At 41.9% G+C, this 20,520-nt stretch overlaps 1 protein-coding gene across 2 annotated transcripts; it reads left to right on the top strand.

Annotated features, from left to right (window-relative positions):
- Window positions 1–4,702: 4,702 nt before the first annotated feature.
- Window positions 4,703–19,695, top strand: LOC102081218 (putative ferric-chelate reductase 1). Of its 2 annotated transcripts, XM_019365045.2 has the most exons (12): window positions 4,703–5,101; window positions 5,719–5,855; window positions 15,014–15,111; window positions 15,197–15,332; window positions 16,577–16,780; window positions 17,081–17,182; window positions 17,352–17,496; window positions 18,107–18,214; window positions 18,691–18,740; window positions 18,879–18,913; window positions 19,294–19,325; window positions 19,434–19,695. In XM_019365045.2, the coding sequence occupies exons 1-10, from the start codon at window positions 4,915–4,917 to the stop codon at window positions 18,894–18,896; spliced, it is 1,185 nt and encodes a 394-aa protein (XP_019220590.1). In that variant the 5' UTR covers window positions 4,703–4,914; the 3' UTR covers window positions 18,897–18,913; window positions 19,294–19,325; window positions 19,434–19,695. The 2 variants fall into 2 exon arrangements, with proteins under 2 accessions (XP_019220590.1, XP_019220591.1); XM_019365046.2 differs by lacking the exon at window positions 18,879–18,913.
- Window positions 19,696–20,520: the final 825 nt, after the last annotated feature.

The raw sequence follows: 20,520 nt of genomic DNA, 5'->3' as shown, positions 1-20,520 counted from the left end.
ATCTTTGCATTGGCTTTTAATGGAACCTATTCTCAAAGGGTCTCGTTTGGGTTCAGCCTGGGATGATGCGGCAATGATGTCGGAGCTACTGAAGAGAGGGGGAGTTACAACGGTACGGCTTTTGCTTGAACTTGCTGGAGCCAAAATGGAGGATGCTGTGTCCTTGGGAAGAAAACTTGAGGTTCGCTCTCTCCGAATTGTGAGCTTGATGTTGACAAGATTCAAGCAGGCACTCTCAGACGATGATAAAAGACTTTTAAATGGCTGGTCTAATGGACTATTGATTCCTGATAAAACGGACAGCTTCTTTGGCCTGTGCTTTAGACCACAGCTCACGGACTTTGAAAGCCCTGGTCCTTTTTTGGAGAAGGAGAAGTACCGCTGGACACCACTGGATTCGGTGACTGGGAAGGTGTTGTATAAAAGCTGTGTTAAGGCAATAAACAAAGCAAAGTTAAATGGTAAAACTGATACGCCTTGGAGGGGACATTTTAAGGTTGGTTTTGATGTGGGCCCTGCATGGGGTCACTGTACAAGCCACCATTGACCAAGAACGCTGGTGATTTACAGTGGCGGATTTTACATGGTATCATTGCGGTAAATGCTTTTGTGTCTATCATTAAGCCTGGGTCTTCAGATGCATGTCCTTTTTGTTCGATGAGAGAAACTGTTTTTCATTGTTTTGTACAATGTTTCCGGTTGATTGATTTATTTTCAGTACTTACTGGTATTTGGGAATCCTTTGGAGAGTGTTTTACACAACAGTGTTTTATTTTTGGGTTTTCATATGATAAAGGGAAGAAGAAAAAGGGGCGATTGCTGAATTTTTTCTTGGGCCAAGCGAAGTTGGCAATTTATTTGAGTAGAAAGTATAAGATTGATAAGGGACGAAATACTGACTGTGTTGAGCTCTTCAAAGGTTTGTCGAGAGCCAGAGTGATGTTAGAGTATAAATATTATTCCAATATGGATGGATTGGATGCTTTTCGAAATCTTTGGGATTATAAAGGCAGTCTGTTTTCTTTAAACAATTCTGAACTTGTGTTTAGCAATGTGTTGGTTTGAGCTGACTGTTTGTATGGCTCACTATTGAGTGAATAAATGTGTTTTTAAAAATCAAATCTTTCTTTCTTTCTTTCTTTCTTTCTTTCTTTCTTTCTTTCTTTCTTTCTTTCTTTCTTTGTTGCCTGTCCCACGGCACTGTAGCAATCAGAACTATTGTCTGAAGGCCAAGAAAAATGCCCAACACATTTTTTTCCCAAGTGGATCATTACGGCTTTGGTCCACTTGATTGATCTTTATTATTTACTTATTTATTTATTTATTTTTTACTTTTAAGTTATTACAATCGGAACAGACATGACCAGGGGATAAGAAAGGGAAAGATGAAGACAAAAGAAGTTCAAGAAAAGCAGAGGGAAAGAAAAACAGAGGGAAAGGGACAGTGAGAAAAGATGTGAAAAAATCCGCTAGATCACCTGTTAGAAAAAAACAGAAGAAAACAACCCAAAAGTGAACAACACAGTGGGTAAACTACAGCGACAACCTAGATAAGCATAAGCAACGGTAAATAATAAATACTGAATGTCACTGAGCAGCACACAAGACCGACAACACGTGATATGTTTAGAGGCAGCAGCCAAGGAAGATGGTGTGTGTCTTTGAACACCTGTGTGCGTGACCACTTGTATTCAAAAGGTTTCTCCATATAACTATCTAATATTAGGTGTGGGGACCCATAGCCCTGCCCCCCAGGACATGAAGCAGACATGGAGGAGATTCAGGCACCAGACATCTAGAGGCCCCACAGAACACGAGAGCCCAAGGAGGACTACCGGAGGGGTGGCCCGCCACTCTCTGAGAAAAGAGCTGAGGAAAACCCTAGACGGGCGGGGCCCAGAGGCCCAAGGGGCCCTCAATCCCCCGAAAGGGTCGGATGACTGAACCACAGGCGCCAGGCTCCGCCAAGCAGTGAACCAGTACACACCTTAGCACCCAGCCCCAGACACAGTGAACCACCAATGCACTGAAGGGTGAGGACATCAGTCACTGGGTGGGAGTGTGATGGGGGAGATAGGCCCCCACACTCCCCATTAAGCTCAAATTGGAGAATTTAACACAAGCATGTGAAAATCACCTATCAGACAGTCTTATTTACACTATTTATTTTTATTTACAGCTGAAGTGTGACAAATCATTTCTAACCAAACTTTTCTTTTTTCTGATTATGCTAAGTTGACACATGGAAGGACCATGTGTGAAAACAAGGGAGGGTACAACAAATACAGCAACAGTGGTTTACAAAACAATTCCAAATGTATCCTCATTTTCAGTTCTTCAATGGTTTGTGTAACTAACAATCCAACACATCACCTACAAATAGAAGTCACTGAACTCAAACCATACGAAGAAAAAACTATCAATTAGTGTCTGTTGATATTTACTCAAAATGGGTGGAACTTTTCTCTCCTAGCAAACAGGAGGCAGGTGCAGTGCCCAAAGCCTTATTGTGAGAAGTCAACAAGAGCATGCCAAGCTTCAACTGAGTGACATACAGAGTGAGACTCTGTGGCTCACATGGGACCAATGATGGAGCACAGATGACACCTGTTTAAAAAAAGCACACTGGTGTGGCTTGAAAGGTTCACCATGTTGGTAGTTACGGTCGCTGTCGGTAACTCTTCTGAGCATTTTTACACATAAACATTCAAAGAACTCTTCAAACATCACAAACACAGGAAAGCTTGTCTCAATCACTCAGGTTGTTTCCCAGAGAAAGATTTGAACCCTTTCTCTAGTTTGTTGTTACTTGAAAAAAACAAGGCATGTGGGTGATATTTGGCCATATGTATACCTTTATTTCTGTATTGTAGCAGATGATCTTTACAAAAGCTCACTAAACTGGAAATATTAGCTGATTTAAAGAGAAATTTTGGTAAAAAAAACAAAAAAACAAAAACAAAACAAAACAAAACAAAAAACAAACAAACAAACAAATGGCTTCTTTAATCAAATAGCAATCTCTTATGAATGAACAACTCAATTTAAATAAACTTTTAAGTCTCTCTATACAGTTTGGGACTATTAGAATGCCAATGTCCAGCTTACAATTCTCTTAAATCTCTATTCTTTGGAAGTTTTTATTTTGTCTTTCTCCAAGACCCTCATCTGTTCTGTTCACACACCCTCCAGTGGAACTGCAGCCCAGGCAACAGCTTGTTTTGAAAAGTGTGTTCACACCTACTGCAGAGTACACCTGGAGCTCCTATCTTCATACTGGGAGATTTTAACCACTGTAGACTTGAACTAACCCTCCCAGGATTTTAGGATTGTGTAAAGTGTGGCACTGAAGATTACAGGATTCTACATAAATGCTATGAAAATATAAAGACAGGAGAAAATGCACACTCAAAGGCCCCTTTGTCAAATTCAGACCATAATAAGAACAGTAGAGCCCACACTAAAACAGTAACTGTCTGGTCATAGTATAGTTAAGGGCTCAATCCTCAAAATACTGAGGCCTTAATCCTGACAGCTCTGCATGTCACAGTTTAAAAATCAATAAATATTATCAACCTTCAGGATCGATAAAGTTTTATTGAATTGAATTGAATTGAATATCAGAAGCAGTATTTAATGTTTTGTTAAAACACACACACACACACACACCCTAAAGCAACATGCCAAATAATGTCATTTTTCTTGTGCTAGGGGCTCTCCATCATTTGTCCACTTTTTTCAGTCCCTCAAAACTTTTACTGTGCTACAGCCAGGAGTTCCTTCCAGCTCACGGTGTCTCAGATTAACTGCTGAACGAATTTGTCACAGATGTGTTTCTGAGAAGCCACTATCAACACACCAGAAAATAAATCTAGTTTATATTTTATCTTCAAAAATGCATTTCGTTGCTTGTTATCTTTGAACATGACTCCATTAAGTAAGTAATTGTGCCAGAATTGTATCGCAGTTTTGAAACGGACAAATTGACGCATCTAATTATAATCATGTAGGGTATGTATACATATCTTTATGTATCCCTTCTACCCAAAAATGTGTGGGCAACGTAACACGAGCAAAATTAGAAAATGGAATAAAATGGTCGAAGTAGAAAAAACTTGTACTTGAATCCTTGAGTCTGTCTCGTCCTTATTTGGTCCCTCCAGCTACTTTCTTACCACGTTAATTACGCCTCCCCTCTTCCTCGCTGTCTGCTGTTTCACCTGCGGCTGTGCAACAGCTCCGGCATGCAGCTTACTTTGACAAATTTTGCTTAATCTCTTTCTAGTGTATTTATCTTCTTTCTTAACTGTTAAGTCCGACTTTTTCGCTTTTGTTTATCAATCTTTATCAACTTGCATGAGCGCATTGGCAAGATCGGGAATGGCCGAAAAGGTTAAAAGATCTGATTGGCCAATCCAGTGTCAGTAATGAGAATGAACGACTATGAATAATTATAATTAGCACATGTTTTGGAGAAATACAGCAACATCATATATATATATATATATATATATATATATATATATATATATATAGATATATATAGATATATATATATATAGATATACGCGCTGCTACCTAAAAGCAGCAGGTAGCAGCGCATGGAAGTGGGAAGCGAGAATTACAAAGCCCAGTCCAAATGATTGGCTATGGATATCCTGGCGCTGGCTCCTCCCTACTAGAATATATCACCTTGGGAAACTCCATGTTTTGACCCACACTTTTAAGAAGAGTGTTAAAACATCTGCGCCTCTTAAGCTCGACACACTGTGGACACAGAAGTATCCATATTCCACAGCTATTGGTCCTCCCAGATTCACCTGCAGTGCTCCACCCTGCTCATCAGTAGTAGATGATACTCGTTGTTTCTCACTGACTGCAGTAACGAGTCGCCTGGAAAATCATTTAACTGCAATGGATCTTCTTGTGTTGCTGCTGCTGTGCACTGCTCCACTGATCCGGGGCTACCGCTCAGGTCTGGTTATAGACAGCTGTGAGGACATGAAATTCCACTACTCAGGGCTGAGCGCTCAAACGGCACCATCACCCTTCATTGTCACTACAGAGCAAAGGCGCTACAGACTCGGAGAGGATGTCAAAGGTAAGAAGACAGGAGTAAAAGTAAGCCAGAACGATCCGGGCCGGAGTTGTGCCAAAAGGTGATTTCCGGCACTGTCAGTTATCGAGCGGAAGAATCCGATGTATAGGTTAAGGCATATTGGTGTCGGTGGAGTTCATTTATCGTGCGTTAAAGCCTGGCGTTCTTCCCAGCTGACAATGTTTCATATTAGCTGGTGTCGGTCAAACAGATGAACCGCTACGTGATGATGATTGCGCGATTGATCGACTGTTCGGTGAATCCTGTCGTTGCCATTAATATGCTTTCCACACACTTTTATATGATTTGATGATAGTCAGCCAAACAAATAAATCCATAAAAAGCATTAAACCTCAAAGCAGCAGAATCTCAACCAGAAAACAACAACAAAGAAAAATCATAATACAATGTGTTTATTATTATCTAAGAGTGCTGTTTTCTAAGGTCTAACCCCAAAAGAGGGAAACAGTTATATTTTCAGACGATTTAAGATGCATCTGGGTTTTAGAGGTCAGTCTCTGACATATTTGCTTGTAATACAGTAAAACTTCTTTTGTTTGTGTGTGATCATCACATGACTGTCCAACTGACTGAATAAAATGTTTTTCTGTGATTCCAAGTTGAGCTACAGGGTCCGGCCTCCACACCGTTCACTGGTTTCCTGTTGGAGGCTATAGAAGTGGGAAGCGAGACTCCTGTGGGTTCGTTTGCCATACCAGCAGGGGCTGCTAAACTCCTCACCTGCAGCCAAAGACCTGTGAGTTTCCTTTAATTTTCTGGACTTTAATGTGAGCAGCATGTATGATCACCATGTTTTACCTTAAGTCTACTGTTAGTTTGATGTCAAACATGTTGCCAAACAAATGGATAGAAAACTGCTAAAACACTCAGTGTGTCACCTATGTAAAATAGTGAGAAGCCCTAAAAAAACATATCAGTCAATGAAATTAAATGAAAGCATTTAATGTATTTCATAAGTAGCTGAAAAAGAGATTCGTCAGCTTTTTTCTGTACCAAATAATAAGAAAACAATGTGAAGATGTGTAGTACAGCAGATCTTAGACCCACCTATCCTAAAGACAATGTTATTAGTTATAGTGACAAGCTGCAAGGTGTATAATTAAAATCATGTTACAATAAAGTATGCTGTAATGATTGTTAAGGTTAATTTACTAAGACATGTTGACTATCTCTGTGCACTGTTGCTGTTTCTTTAAGAGACATGTTTTGGTTGTGCTGCAGTAAAAGTAATTGAGTGTGCGAGGGAAGGGGAGGGGGTTCTTGTTGTTGTTGTTTGTTAGCTGGAGAGTGAGTTGTACCGGAGGACTCTCCCTCGAGATTAACAGCCTGTTGTTCTGTACCTCCTTAATAAAGCATTGTGAGAACAAAACATCATTAAGCTTATGCGACACTGGTGTCAGAAGTGAAAAAAGAAAAAAAAACTCAAACACCTGGAGCTGGTGCTATTGGCGCCGATCGCTGGTCGGAGACACAAGACCCAAGGATGTTGCCAGTCAAGATTAAGAGAGAGGGTCAGGAGAGAGAAGTTCGTCCGTGCTCACCTGCCCATAGAGTGAGGGACATGGCACTGTGGCTGTCTGCTGAGACTGGATTTTGTCCTGGTTTGACTAGACTCAAGAACTTTTTGTGGAGTTCCACCATGTGATCTTGGGGCACTTCAGGGACTGTTTGGGCAGTCGGTGCTGCTAAGGTCCGAGTTCCACAGCAGACGCAGTCTGCCTGGAGAGCCCCTTCGTATTTTGGCCCATGACATTGGGTGTCTTTGCAGGAGGGCTTATGACAACATGCCACCTTCAGTGGCAGGTGGAGTTATCTCAGGATCAGTTTCTGCAGGCCCTTAATCACCGAGCACAGCCTTGGTTTTATGTTTTTAACTGAAACTTGGTTGGACCAAAGTAACAGTGGAGCTGTTCTCATCGAGTCGACCCCTCCTAACTACAGTTTTATCAGTGAGGCCAGGGTGAGCAGGAGAGGAGGAGGGGTTGCTGTCTTATTTAATGAATCATTTCAATGTAAGCAGCTATCTCCTGGAAGTTTTCAGTCTTTTGAATATGTGGCTTTACAGCTGAAGGCCCCATCCAAAGTTATGTTTCTTAATGTTTACAGGCCTCCCAAATACTGCACAGACTTTTTTAATGACCTCAGTGAACTGCTGTCTGTGATCTGTGTTGATTTTGACTGTGTAATTATTGTTGGGGATTTTAACATCCATGTGGACAACCCTCAGGACAAAGGGACTAAAGACCTGAGTAACACTCTGGGCAACTTTGGGCTGACTCAGCATGTAACAGAGGCCACACATAATAGAGGACACACTCTTGACCTACTGATCTCCAAGGGCCTGAGCATTTCAAAGGTTACTGTGTCTGATGTGGGCCTGTCTGATCATTACTGTGTTTTCTTTGAAAGTAAAATCTCAGCCCACACAAATATATCAACAGCAGTGATCACAAAACGGTGTATAACTGAACACAGTAGTGAGATCTTTAACCAGGTCTTCCCATTAACACCTGACCTGTCCAGAGGTTCAGTCAATGAGCTCGTCAATAGCTTCAATGCTAAAATGTTAAATGTAATGGACACTATTGCTCCCATTAAGGTGAAGGTTATCTCTGGAAGGAAAAAGTCTCCATGGAGAAACTCCACACTGGTGAAAAATGAAAAAAGAGAGTGTAGGAAAGCTGAGCGCAGATGGAGAAAAACAAACCTCCGGGTTCATTATGACATCTATAAAGAGAAACTTCACAATTATAACTTACAACTGAGGAGTGCAAGGAGGTCCTGCTTCTCTGACATCATCACCAAAAACAGTCATAACGCTCGGGTCTTATTTTCTACAGTTGACAGGCTAACAAACCCTCCTGTGTCAGTGGCAGCTGAACTTCATTTGACCATGGCCTGCAATGACTTTGCCAAATTCTTCACAGAAAAAAATCCAAAAGATTAGACAAGCAATTGGTACATCAACAGCAGATCCAGGAAATGTACTGTGTCCACCGAAAAACTGTTTAAACACCATGAACCAGTTTCACCCTATTAACAGCAAAGACCTGGAGGACATCTTAGGTCAACTGAACTCCTCCTCTTGCTGTTTAGATGTCCTGCCAACAAGTTTTTTCAAAAAGGTCTCAAAGACTTTGGAGTCAGACCTGTTACAGATCGTCAACTTTTCTTTAATATCAGGTGTGTTTCCAGAATCACTAAAAACTGCTGTAATTAAACCTATACTGAAAAAGGACAATCTTGACAAGACACAAATGAATAACTACAGGCCGATCTCAAATCTCCCATTTTTAAGTAAGATTATTGAAAAAGCAGTTTCTCAACAGCTCAATTACTTCCTAAAACAGAATAACTGCTATGATGCCTTCCAGTCAGGTTTTAGACAGAACCACAGCACTGAAACCACTCTGACCAAAGTGTTTAATGACATATGTCTGAACACAGACAGTGGAAGAATGTCAGTCTTAGTTTTACTGGATCTCAGTGCAGCATTTGATACAGTTGACCACAACATATTACTCAAACGACTGGAGAACTGGGCAGGTCTTTCAGGAACTGTACTAAACTGGTTCAAAACATACTTAGAAAACAGGAAATACTTTGTATCAATAGGTAACTTCACATCTGAGCAGACAAGTATCACATGTGGAGTTCCCCAAGGTTCCATCTTGGGACCCCTTCTGTTTAACATATACATGCTCCCACTGGCACAGATTATAAAGAACAACAAAATAAACTATCATAGCTACGCAGATGACACACAAATATATATCACAATGTCACCAGGAGACCGAGGCCCTGTACAGGCTCTTGGTAAATGCATTGTGGAAATTAATGACTGGTTGTGCCACAATTTTCTCCAGCTAAACAAAAATAAAACTGAGGTAATAGTCTTTGGTGCAAAAGAAAAACGATTACAGGTCACCAGAGAACTCCAATCTATACACCTAAAAACCACAAACCAGGCGAGAAATTTGGGTGTAGTGATGGATGCAGACCTAAACTTAGAAAAACACATTAAGACTAGAGCTGCCACGATTAGTCGACTAGTCACGATTACGTCGACTATCAAAATCGTCGACGACTGATTTAATAGTCGACGCGTCGTTTGAAGCTTTGTAAGATCACAAAAGACGCAGGAATAAGTAGTAGGATTTAAAAGTGTAATAACGGACTGAAACAGAAGATGGCAGCAGTGCATGTAAAGGATGCCAGCTGCCGTTAAACCCCGAAGAAGAAGAAGCTGTGTCCCAGAATTCATAGTGCGGCCCAGCGCAGTTGTCAACAATGGCGGCAGCTAGTTAGTTTTAATATTACTCTTATTATTCTTTCTGGGTCACAAAATAAACGTTTAACATATTTTCAAGCTGTAAGTTTTACGTCCAATCGATGCATGATCTGATTAGTCGACTAATCGCAAAAATAATCGGTGACTAGTCGACTATCAAAATAATCGTTTGTGGCAGCCCTAATTAAGACAATAACAAAATCAGCTTACTATCACCTCAAGAATATTTCAAGGATAAAAGATCTGATGTCTCAACAGGACCTGGAAAAACTAGTCCATGCATTCATCTTTAGTAGGCTTGATTACTGTAACAGCATCTTTACAGGTCTACCTAAAAAATCAGTCAGACAACTACAGCTCATTCAGAACTCTGCTGCTAGAGTCCTCACTAAGACCAAAAAAGTGGACCACATCAGTCCAGCTCTGAGGTCTTTACACTGGCTGCCTGTCCGTCAGAGGATAGACTTTAAAGTTCTGATGCTGGTCTATAAAGCTCTGAATGGTTTAGGACCAAAATACATCAGTGACCTCCTGACCCAGTATGAACCTTCCAGATCCCTCAGGTCATCTGGATCCGGTCTGTTATCAGTCCCCAGAGTCAGAACCAGACACGGAGAAGCTGCATTCAGCTTTTATGCTCCCAGAAAGCCTCAGATCAGCTGAAACACTCAGTTTATTTAAATCCAGGTTGAAGACTCACCTATTCTCAGCTGCATTTGAATAAAGCACCAAATCCACACTTAAGTTTAAATTTCAAAACCTACTTTTTAACTACTGATTTTATCTACTGTTCTGATTTTATCTACTGTTTTGATATTTGATTTTATATACTGTTTTGTTCGTTTGTTTGTTTGTTTGTTTGCTTGTCTTAATCAAATTTAAATCATGCTTTTTATTTGTTTTTGTTTTTAATGTCTCTGTAAAGCACTTTGAATCACCTTGTTGTTGAATTGTGCTATATAAATAAACTTGCCTTGCCTTGCCTTGCCTTAGCCCTAAAGAGCTCCGTATACGAACTTGGCTTGCTTGACCAGCCACACTCAGCGCAGCCCTCTAGTTAGCGTTAGACAGGGGAATACTTACAGGATCCTCTGGGTGAGCTGATGACACACCTGTGGTAAGAGCTACGTCAGCACCCGTGGAGCAGCTCGAGAGGCCAGGGGGCCTGTGCAGTATGGTTCAGACAGCTACTCTTGTAACAACCCTTTTGGGTTATAGCACCACTAGGGGGGGTTGCCCTACTATTGTAGTAGTTGTGGGAGTCTCCTAGTGGGTGTGTGTTGTTAGCGGCATCCATTTTCATGCTGCTCATGTTCCTTCTCTCTAAGAAACCTTACCGTTGTAACGGCCTGGCGCCTGCGACTACCGATCCCCGCACATGTATGTACGGACAGAGTGGAGCCGTGGAGACCTGGCTTGTATGGTGTATTGTTGCTGACACCAAATAAAGGTCTGTTATTGGATTTAACCGACTGGCTTCGGGTATTTCAGCTAACCTCCACACCACATGCCTGCTGGACCGGCTAGCCGCTCCCGCCTCGCCAGACTGCTGTTACAAAGTGGCGCCCGAACATTGTTCTCTGGATCTTCATCGTCATCCGGACCGACGGACGGTGGGCTCGGATATTTTTCCCGTGTTTTTCAACGAACGACACTTCGGCTGAGGTGGCGTGTTTTTTCTCTTCGTCTGGCTGTATTGGCCGGGCCGATAGGACCCAGTGAAGGAGCCGACTCCCCGCGATTTCAACTATTTACAGGCACGGAGGAACACCGACTCATCGCTTGACACGCTCGCCCGCCGAAGGAGAGTACTCCGTGAGTAACTATACGGTCCGTCGGACCGCCGGCTCAGTGCTATTGGACCGTTGCGACATCGGCGGTGCTAAAGCTAAGGCTAACGCTACAGTGACCTTGACTCAGTGTTCATTCAGAGGGACGTGTTGTCTTGTGTGACACATTGAAGCATCAGAGTGTGCATGGACGCTCTCTGTCTGACTGATATTAACGCTTAGGTACTGTGTCTGAACGCTCTTTCACTACGCTATAACTTTTGTGAGAGAGAGTTGTTTCCACACTTAAAATGGCGTCCCGCGCAGACACGGGGAGTGAGGAAGATGGCTGTGACCCGGATGCTGAGGCGCCTGGCCTGACAAAGTACATCTTCCCTCACTCTACGCCTCTTGACCTCAACCTTGAAGTGGGAAACTTGGAAGGAGAGGTCGGGAAGCCACGAATTTGCTTACGGGATTCACTGGAGCTCCAAAGGAGCCTGATGGAGCGTTTGGATCATGGAGCTAGGGGAGAGCCGGGAGAGCGGCCATCTTCCCAACAAACCCCGCCGGTGCCCCGTAATGACCGCTGGTTGGACGGGTACCAGGTGGACTAACCGTTATCATACGGACAAACTTGAGGTTGACTGAGGGTTAGTTTCGTGCAAGATGTATGTAATGTAATTATTCTGTTCATTAGGGATGATTACTTGTTCTGTTCCACTGAACCCTCATCGTCGCGGCCCGTGGGAGGCTTTTGGTTTGCTTTTCTATCGTACTGATTTAAGCGACGGGATGTGTTGTATTTTTGTCTGTTTTTCCCTTGTCTAGGACCATCTCCAGAGGATGACTAGCCAGTAACACTGCATGTTCTGTATTGTTTGCTTCAATCACTCATTTTGTTTATTGACTGTACCGAGGCTGGAAGGGTGTATAACACTTCCTCCACAGCCTGCTTACTACCTAAAGTAGCTTTGTAGAGTGAAAGAGGGTAGCGGGAGGAGGGTCACCTGGGGTCCGGCTGAGGACAGCCTCCTAATTGCTTCAAAGACTAATTTTGTTTATTGATTGTATTGTCTGCATCAATGCTGTAAGGCCAGGGTGTATAACACTTCCTCCATAGCCTGCTTACTACCTAAAGTAGCTTTGTAGAGTGAAAAGGGGTAGCGGGAGGAGGGTCACCTGAGGTCCGGCTGAGGACAGCCTTCTAATTGCCGGCGAGCACTAATTTTGTTTATTGATTGTATTGACTGTACCGGTGCTGTATAACAATTCCTCCACAGCCTGCTTACTACCTTAAGTAGCTATGTATAGTGAAAGGGGGCAGCGGGAGGAGGGTTGCCTGGGTCCGGCTGAGGACAGCCTTCTAATTGCCGGGGGGGTGATGTAACAACCCTTTTGGGTTATAGCACCACTAGGGGGGGTTGCCCTACTATTGTAGTAGTTGTGGGAGTCTCCTAGTGGGTGTGTGTTGTTAGCGGCATCCATTTTCATGCTGCTCATGTTCCTTCTCTCTAAGAAACCTTACCGTTGTAACGGCCTGGCGCCTGCGACTACCGATCCCCGCACATGTATGTACGGACAGAGTGGAGCCGTGGAGACCTGGCTTGTATGGTGTATTGTTGCTGACACCAAATAAAGGTCTGTTATTGGATTTAACCGACTGGCTTCGGGTATTTCAGCTAACTTCCACACCACATGCCTGCTGGACCGGCTAGCCGCTCCCGCCTCGCCAGACTGCTGTTACACTCTTCAGTCGCCTTCCCCTCAGGCTGGTCCACGCCGTCGACGACAGAGCTGCTGTGGACAAGTCAGACACCTCATCAGGTAGTGCCCCAAGCTTGCAGAGGTGCAGGGAAATGCCCAAGGGCCCGTGTAGGTGTGAGTACACAGGGCAGGGAGACTGACACCCCCACACCACCTCCATTATCATCTGGTGCAGTCATTGGTGTGGGCTGGACCCAGGTTGGCGACTTTTGCCATGTTCCGGTGATGAACGCAGGGGTGTCCTGTACGGCCCTCCTTGACATCTGGTCCAATGCAACACTGGTCCGACCCGACATTGTCCCAACTGGAGTTGCTGTGCAATCAACTAATGTCCGACTTAAGACGGTGACCGGTGACCTGGCCCCAATTAGAGGGAGGGGAGTGTTCCAGTTTAAGGTGGAGACCTCGGTGTGCCTTATGCTGTCTGGGTGGCTGATGTGCAGGACACGTGTATCCTTGGGCTGGACATTTTGTGAGCAGTTGGTGGTGTACTGGACCTGGGCAAAGGCTTTCTAAGGTGCAGCTGCTCTGGATGCCCTAAGACAAGTGATGGAGAGTGACAGCTGCAGGCCTGAAGCTGCAACCCGGATAGGTACCACTTCATGAGGAGGGAGGTGGAGTTTCTGGGCCACAAGCTGGGTCATGAGGGCATAGGCACTTTGGAAAAAAAAATCCGCACCATTAAGGACTGGCCCATTCCAGCAGACCAGAGACAACCCAAAAGCTTCCTAGGACTAGTTTCTTGTTACAGGAGATTTGTGAAGGGTTTCTCCTCCATAGCTGCACCACTCTTCCGCTTGCTGCAGAAGGGCCGTGACTTCATCTGGACCCAGGATTGTCAGCAGGTATTCAACACCCTTCGCAGATCACTGACAGAGTCCAGAGTCCTCGTCCCTCCTGACCCCAACCAACCTTTTATCCTGGACACTGACACAAGTAACGTGGAACTGGGGGCTGTGTTGTCACAGGTCAGACCCGATGGTGAGAAGGTGGTGGTGTACTCTCTCGCTGCCCATGTGTTGCAGTAGGCTGCTGTTACTGTGAAAAGGGGAGCAACACGGCTTACCTCCAGGGCGCTCCTGGTGGTGGATGCGGCAGAGTGCAGGGCACCACAGGAACAAGATACTGACCTGCAACCAGTCCTGGCTAGAGAGTGAGGAATGACCCCTTTGGGATGAGGTCACTGGGCTTTCCATCTGTACTAAGGGCCTGTGGGCCAAGTTTAATGCTCTCAGGCTGAAGGAGGGGGTGTTGGAGCATGCCTGGAAAGATTCTGCCACAGAGGAGCAGAGGTGGCAGGTTGTGGTGCCAAGGTCAATGAGGTCATCTATGCTGGAAGACTGGCATGGGAGAACTGGCTCTGACCACTTTGAGGTCTCCAAGACCCTGCGCCACCTCAGCCAGGGCTACTACTGGGGTCAGCATCGGAGGGATGTGGAGGACTTCTGCCGCAGCTGTGATGCATGTTCCTCTTACAAAGAGCCACAGGACTAGTCCCGGGCTCAGCTTCAGCAACAGCCAGCAGGAGCACCAATGGAGTGAGTAGCTTTGGATGTCGTGGGCCCATTTCCCCGTACAGACAGAGGAAGCTGCAGGACTGGCTGGACTCTGCACATTCCTACACCTGAGAGCAGCTGGCAAAGGCACGACTGCGTCAAAAGAGAAATTACAACATCACCACTAAGGGAAGGCACTTCCATGCTGGGGAGCTGGTGTGGGTCTACAGTCCAAAGAGCAGAACGGGATAGTGTCCTAAACTGGAGAGCAGGTGGGTGGGGCCCTGCAGTGTCTTGGAACGAGTTGGGGAAGTAGTTTACATGGTGGATTTGCCTCCGACAGGGAGGAAAATAGCGCTGCACAGAGACCGAATGGCCCCCCATAGAGGACACCCCCCACCCCCCCTTTCCTTGAGGGATGCGTACAAAGCCCTGATGACCCTGCATAGAGGGATCCCCCACATGTACATGTATAAAGATTATAGACATGTGAAATGACAAAAACAGATGACATGCAGTATATTCAAACAACACAATGATGCCACACTCTCTCTCATGTGTGTGTGTCCAGAACTCAGCTGTGTCCCACACATCAGGCTTTAATAGCAGCTACATTCAGGTGACATGGAGATCAGAACCATCAGGAGACATCAAAACTGTTCAGTTCCGGTAAAGTTTATTCATTCTAGCAAAGCACTTTCATAACGCTCAAGTGTTTATACCCCAGTTCACACTGGTTTTGGTCTCCCTACAGTGCATCCTTTGTGCAGAATTCTACAACATTTTGGGTTAATGTGACGAGCCCTGTCCTGACCTTCACTAATGGCAGAGCTGCCAGATCTGCAGGTTCCCTCACTGGGAATGGCAGTACACAACTTACTCCACTTGTTGTAAGTAATATTATCTGTTTTGAACAGAGTAATTAATTCTCTACCAAACTACAAAACAAGCAGTTAGTCCAATCAGCCCATCGGCCAGTTTAGCTGATTTGAAAGTATCCATTGGTTTTGAGACTGATGGAAGTCTACCATCTTTTATATTCTGCAATGCATCTTATACTTAGGCTGACTGCGGATCAGAAGATAGAGCAAGTTATCTAATTGTTAGATTGGTAGTTTGCTCCCTGTCAACTCCAGTCTATATGTCAAGGCATCCTTTGGCAAAATACTGAATCCTCAGTTGCCCATTATGCATGAGCATGTGTGAGTGTGTGAATATTAGACAAGGAAAAAAGTGCTTATATAAATGTGTGCGTGATTAGGTGATTGAGGCTTGTAGTAAAAAACATTTTACCATTTATACTGGTGACTGTACACCTATCTAGCACAGACACACTAAATGAAAAGCAATCTATAATCTGGCCTGGATGGACAAATATGAAAGATGAAAAAATCAGTCTTGGAAAACTGCTGCTTATGTATTTTATGTAGTTTATGTTTAAATCAGTTTTTTTTTTTAGAAATTTGCATCAAGTTAGTCATACACTCTTAAATTTCTACAGCTTGTCTTGAGAGCCCAGAGTTAGCATGACCCACAGAGCTCGGGTGCTTTCATTCAACAGGTGTTTTTCTCAAAATCTGAATTTTCCCTTTCGTTCAACATTTGACTGTCTTTTTATTTACTCTTAACATCTATCAGGGTTGGTGTTTTGTTTTCTCTCAACTTTACCAACAATCATATTTTCAGCAACTATACACATTGTGACTTTTCAAGCAAAGTCTCACACACGCATTTTGGTCCTGCAGGAAATTTCCCAGTTGGGTAAATAGGCAAAAACGTCAGAGGTTGATGTTAGGGCCAACATGGTGGTTCATGGTTAGTACTGTCATTGACTCAGGAACCCTGCATGTTCTCCCTGCGCCTCTGTGGATGATATGCTTGATAGATTAGCAATCCATAGGTGTGTATATGAAAGCTGGACAAGTGGTGAAGAAAATGTATGGATCTATTCATGTACTCAAGCATGTACATGGTTTCTAAATAGGCTGTTAGCAGAACTATAAAACAGTAATGTGCAGTACTGAGCGTGACTTCATGTACATGCAAATCGAGAAACTAAAATGGTAAACGGTATATTCAAGTACAACATAATGATGTCATAGTTCTGTCTCTCTCTCCTTCTGTGTATGTCCAGAAATCAGCTAGATCCATCTCTAGTGCTAACTGTGGTGTCACCAAGGTGTGCTTCAGTCACCCTGCAAGCTGTGACCCAGCAGTCAGTTCTAGCTGTTATTTCATGTCGGCCATGATGTCATCCAATGGTACAGCTGTCCAGTATGAGATGACCGGTCCTTATGAAGGATACATCGCTTTTGGATTCTCTGATGATCAGAGAATGGTACCGTAAAGAAAACATTCTTGATTCTATGAAATGTTAAATGTTTACAACAATAAGGCTCTTGGTGTACTTGTATTGAGCAGCACCTGTTGGTGAACAGCTGCTGTCTGAACTTCAATTTGTTTTTGAAAGTTTACAATTTTTAAAAAACATCTGGTTGTCTTGTTTACACAAACACTCTTTTTTTAATATCAACAAATTTGGATGTTTTATCTCAAAAGAATAAACCAGTAAATAATAGTTAAAACTTTCATATGTGTAAAAGCATGCTAATTCTTGACTATATTTGTCTTTCCTCAGGGAAATGATGACATTTACGTTTGTGTAACAGACAGTAGTGGACAAGCTGTTGTGCAACACATGTATTCAACGGGACGCACAACTCCACAAGCGCGTCCTCTGGTACTAAGGTTTTTCTGATATCAGTGATTTATATAAGGCTAGAACATTTAGATTTAGAGCTTTGATGCTGCTCTTGGAAAAATTGAACTGTGTGTGTATTTTTTGTGAATTCTGCTTGATTATATAAATTATATCTGTTTTTCTGTGTCTGTCTGTTTGTGTTTAACAGGGGAACGTTTATAATGTAGCAACGTCATTGCAGAACAATATTATCAGTTGTTCCTTCACTACTACAGACATCATTTCTATTCAGGGGACTTCAGGTTTTAGCCAGTCCTACTACTTCATGTTTGTCCATGGACGCAGCAGCAATGGTAACGTAATTACATAATATACTCATATGTCTCAAGACATGCGTGCATACGTGATTGGATGAACAAGCTACACAGCCACTAGCTTTACTGACCAATAGTTCATCATAGCATGCAGATTGGTTGGGATCAAAGTGAAGTTTTAAGGTGTATAAAACCTCCATTTCTATTAAGCAAATACAATGTGAATAAAAGGAGGAGGCATGAATATTACCTACAAGCCTACATGGTGTGAGAGTGTGTCGTCCTTAAGAACAATCTGTTCCATCACTCTTTAAATTTAGCGGATTATTTAAATGTGCAGTTTAAGCACTTCACTCTGAAAAAATGAACTATTTACAAAATTTACTCCAGTAAATACTTTTTTTGAACATTTAAGCTGGGCCTTTGACTGTACTTCCTTTTCCAATAATGTAACTAACTGCAGTGAATTTTTCGTCTTGGCCAACGGAGCAGGTGGTTCTTTTCCTTCATTCTTTCTCCTTTTTTTCTGGTTGTTACTGTTTTTTATTCAGCTTATTCTGTGAAACGTGAAAACTTTTGTGTGCATATACACACACAAACATACATATAGAAATATGAGTGTATAAGCTTTGAAATATCTTTCCTACAGGACAAATCCAAAAACATAACACTGACTTTGTCAGCAATACCAAGATGGACATTTCTGCTCCTACGGTTGCCAGTAATAGTGGATTTCCTGATATCATCAGAGACCATGGTAAGACAAATATGATTGTGCAATAACAGTGGTTTTTAATTCATAATAATGTTAAAAAAGTCCTTTGTCACTGACTTTGTCACTTTTTTATCTGTTGCATTTTACAGCGTTAATTGACTAAATGGACCAAAAACATGGGTTGGGTTTTGCACATTAGACATTCCTTGGCAGTAACTCTTGCCTTTTTTATGACACAAGGACTTACCATCATGCAAAACAATCATTAGTAACATATTGTACGAATGTTTAAAAACTCATCATCGAAATTTACCATTTTATACAGTTTGGAAGCTATAAAAATATGTCTGTATTGTTCTTCTAATGGCTTGCCTCCAATAATTGAAATGTGCTCAGTTGGTTTCATTCTATTTATAGTCAGCTGATATATAGACAACATGGGACCAAGGGAAGAAATTCATCTTAACTCATAAAACAATGAGAAGTGGAGAGAATTCCAATATTTAACTGTGTTTCAGGATCACTGATGCTGATTGCCTGGATGACCACGGGAACACTGGGAATGATGGTTTGTCATGTCATTAATAAACACCTAGTGGCCTAGTTCCATTGGCAGTTACAGATACCCATACATTAGCAATGCCTCCACTATGTTTGACAGATGATGTACAGTATGTATAATATGAGCTTTTTTTTTCTTTTTAAGACTGTACCAGACTGTTGATTTGGCTCCTCTTTTAAGTATAAAATATATACACGTATTCACAAATAAAAATACACATGTATATACACAAACACACACACACACACACACACACACACACACACCAGTTAATGCAATTGTTAATGCATAGTTAATAACAGAACTTTAATCACATATTTTATGATTCCAAATGGTTTAAATAATATGTAAATTAATTAAAAGAATTTGAAAATAAATGAAAGCTGAAATCGAATAACTTATTCTACAAGTATAAATCAAAAAATTAAAAACAAGCTTGAACAAAACTGAAGTAAACTGAAAAATAAGATTCAGATGTATGAAGTTAAGGTCAACGACACACTCGGGTCGTTGGTTGTGGCCTGCAGTTTTTAACTGTTGTTTCTGTTCTGGATTTCAGATAGTGCTACTGTAGAACTGGAATCAGAATTGGTAAGTTGAAAGAAATATAAAAGCAAATAATAATTAATCACATTATTATACATACATTAACCATAACATTGTGAGGAATTCTTAATCTAATTTATATTGTTTTGTTAGGTAAAAATTGATGGTCTGGTGATCTGTCTGTTCATTCTGGGAAACACATTTTTGGTGGCAGTTTTGGTTGGAATTGGGGAGAGATAAGAGCACAAAAAGAATTGTCAGAAGAATTTTGTTTTTTTTTTAATCCAAATATACCTGATGGGAGACTGTGCACTGAAAATTTGGACCCATTGAGATTGTTTCCTCTTTCAGTAAGGTCTTTCTTGAAGGAATGAAACAATTGCTGATTCAAAAGTCAATAAAAAAAGTGATGTTTTGAATGCTTCCTTCTTAGTTTTATCTTATTATTATTATAATTATAATTATTGTTATTGTTGTTTTCATAATTGTATGACTTTAAAGTAAGAAAGAAAATTCTTATGAAATCTGTGAAATATTGCTTACACTTTCATGTTTAAATCTGTGTATACAAAGAATATAAAGGTTTAAAATAACATTCACCATGAAGTCATATTTACTATTGTCCATAATGAATCCATAAATAATGAACTTTTTAGTGATATTTTCTATAGGAGAAACCTATGGGAGAAGCTAGTCATGTACATTAGTCCATATACATACATACATACATCGGAAAAATAAGGATCAGAAGTTTCAGTCTTTTCAAAGAATATTTAGTTATTAGTTTCAGTTAAAATTGCTGCCATAAAAAGTCACTGCAAGGATGTGGAAGGAAGTGCATTTTGTTGGCTTTGGAATTTATGAGGAAATTTTGTTATTTTGTACACATGTCTGTTCAGAACTCTATGAAAAAAATAAGATCAAATTTCTGTCAGACAATGTAGAGTACAAAATGTCAGTACATTTCTAATGATATCATAATTATTTATAATTATTCATGGTTTTCACATTCACTCAATTCAAACTCTAATGACAAGTGAAGACCACACTAATTCACCACAAATTCACTTTGATGCAAAGTGACTGCTTAATTTGGCCTACCTTATCTGTTCTGTAGCAATCCTTGTCACATTCTTTACTAATGTGCCAATTTCTACAATGCATTTTGGGCCCTAGAGGGCACCCACATGTCAGCTAGTCCACTCAATTGAAACTTGCGTGTTTGTGTCACTGGTCAATA

Source organism: Oreochromis niloticus, linkage group LG11 (genome assembly GCF_001858045.2).
Source record: "Oreochromis niloticus isolate F11D_XX linkage group LG11, O_niloticus_UMD_NMBU, whole genome shotgun sequence".
NCBI classification, from domain to species: Eukaryota; Metazoa; Chordata; class Actinopteri; order Cichliformes; family Cichlidae; genus Oreochromis; species Oreochromis niloticus.
Note: the sequence above shows the minus strand (reverse complement) of the source record. Positions and strands in the feature narration are given on the sequence as shown.

Coding starts and splice junctions, on each gene's coding strand:
- LOC102081218 (XM_019365045.2), top strand. CDS start 4,915: ATGGATCTTCTTGTGTTGCTGCTGCTGTGCACTGCTCCACTGATCCGG. Junction 15,333..16,576: donor CACAACTTACTCCACTTGTT/GTAAGTAATATT, acceptor GTGTATGTCCAG/AAATCAGCTAGATCCATCTC. Junction 17,183..17,351: donor CTCCACAAGCGCGTCCTCTG/GTACTAAGGTTT, acceptor TGTGTTTAACAG/GGGAACGTTTATAATGTAGC.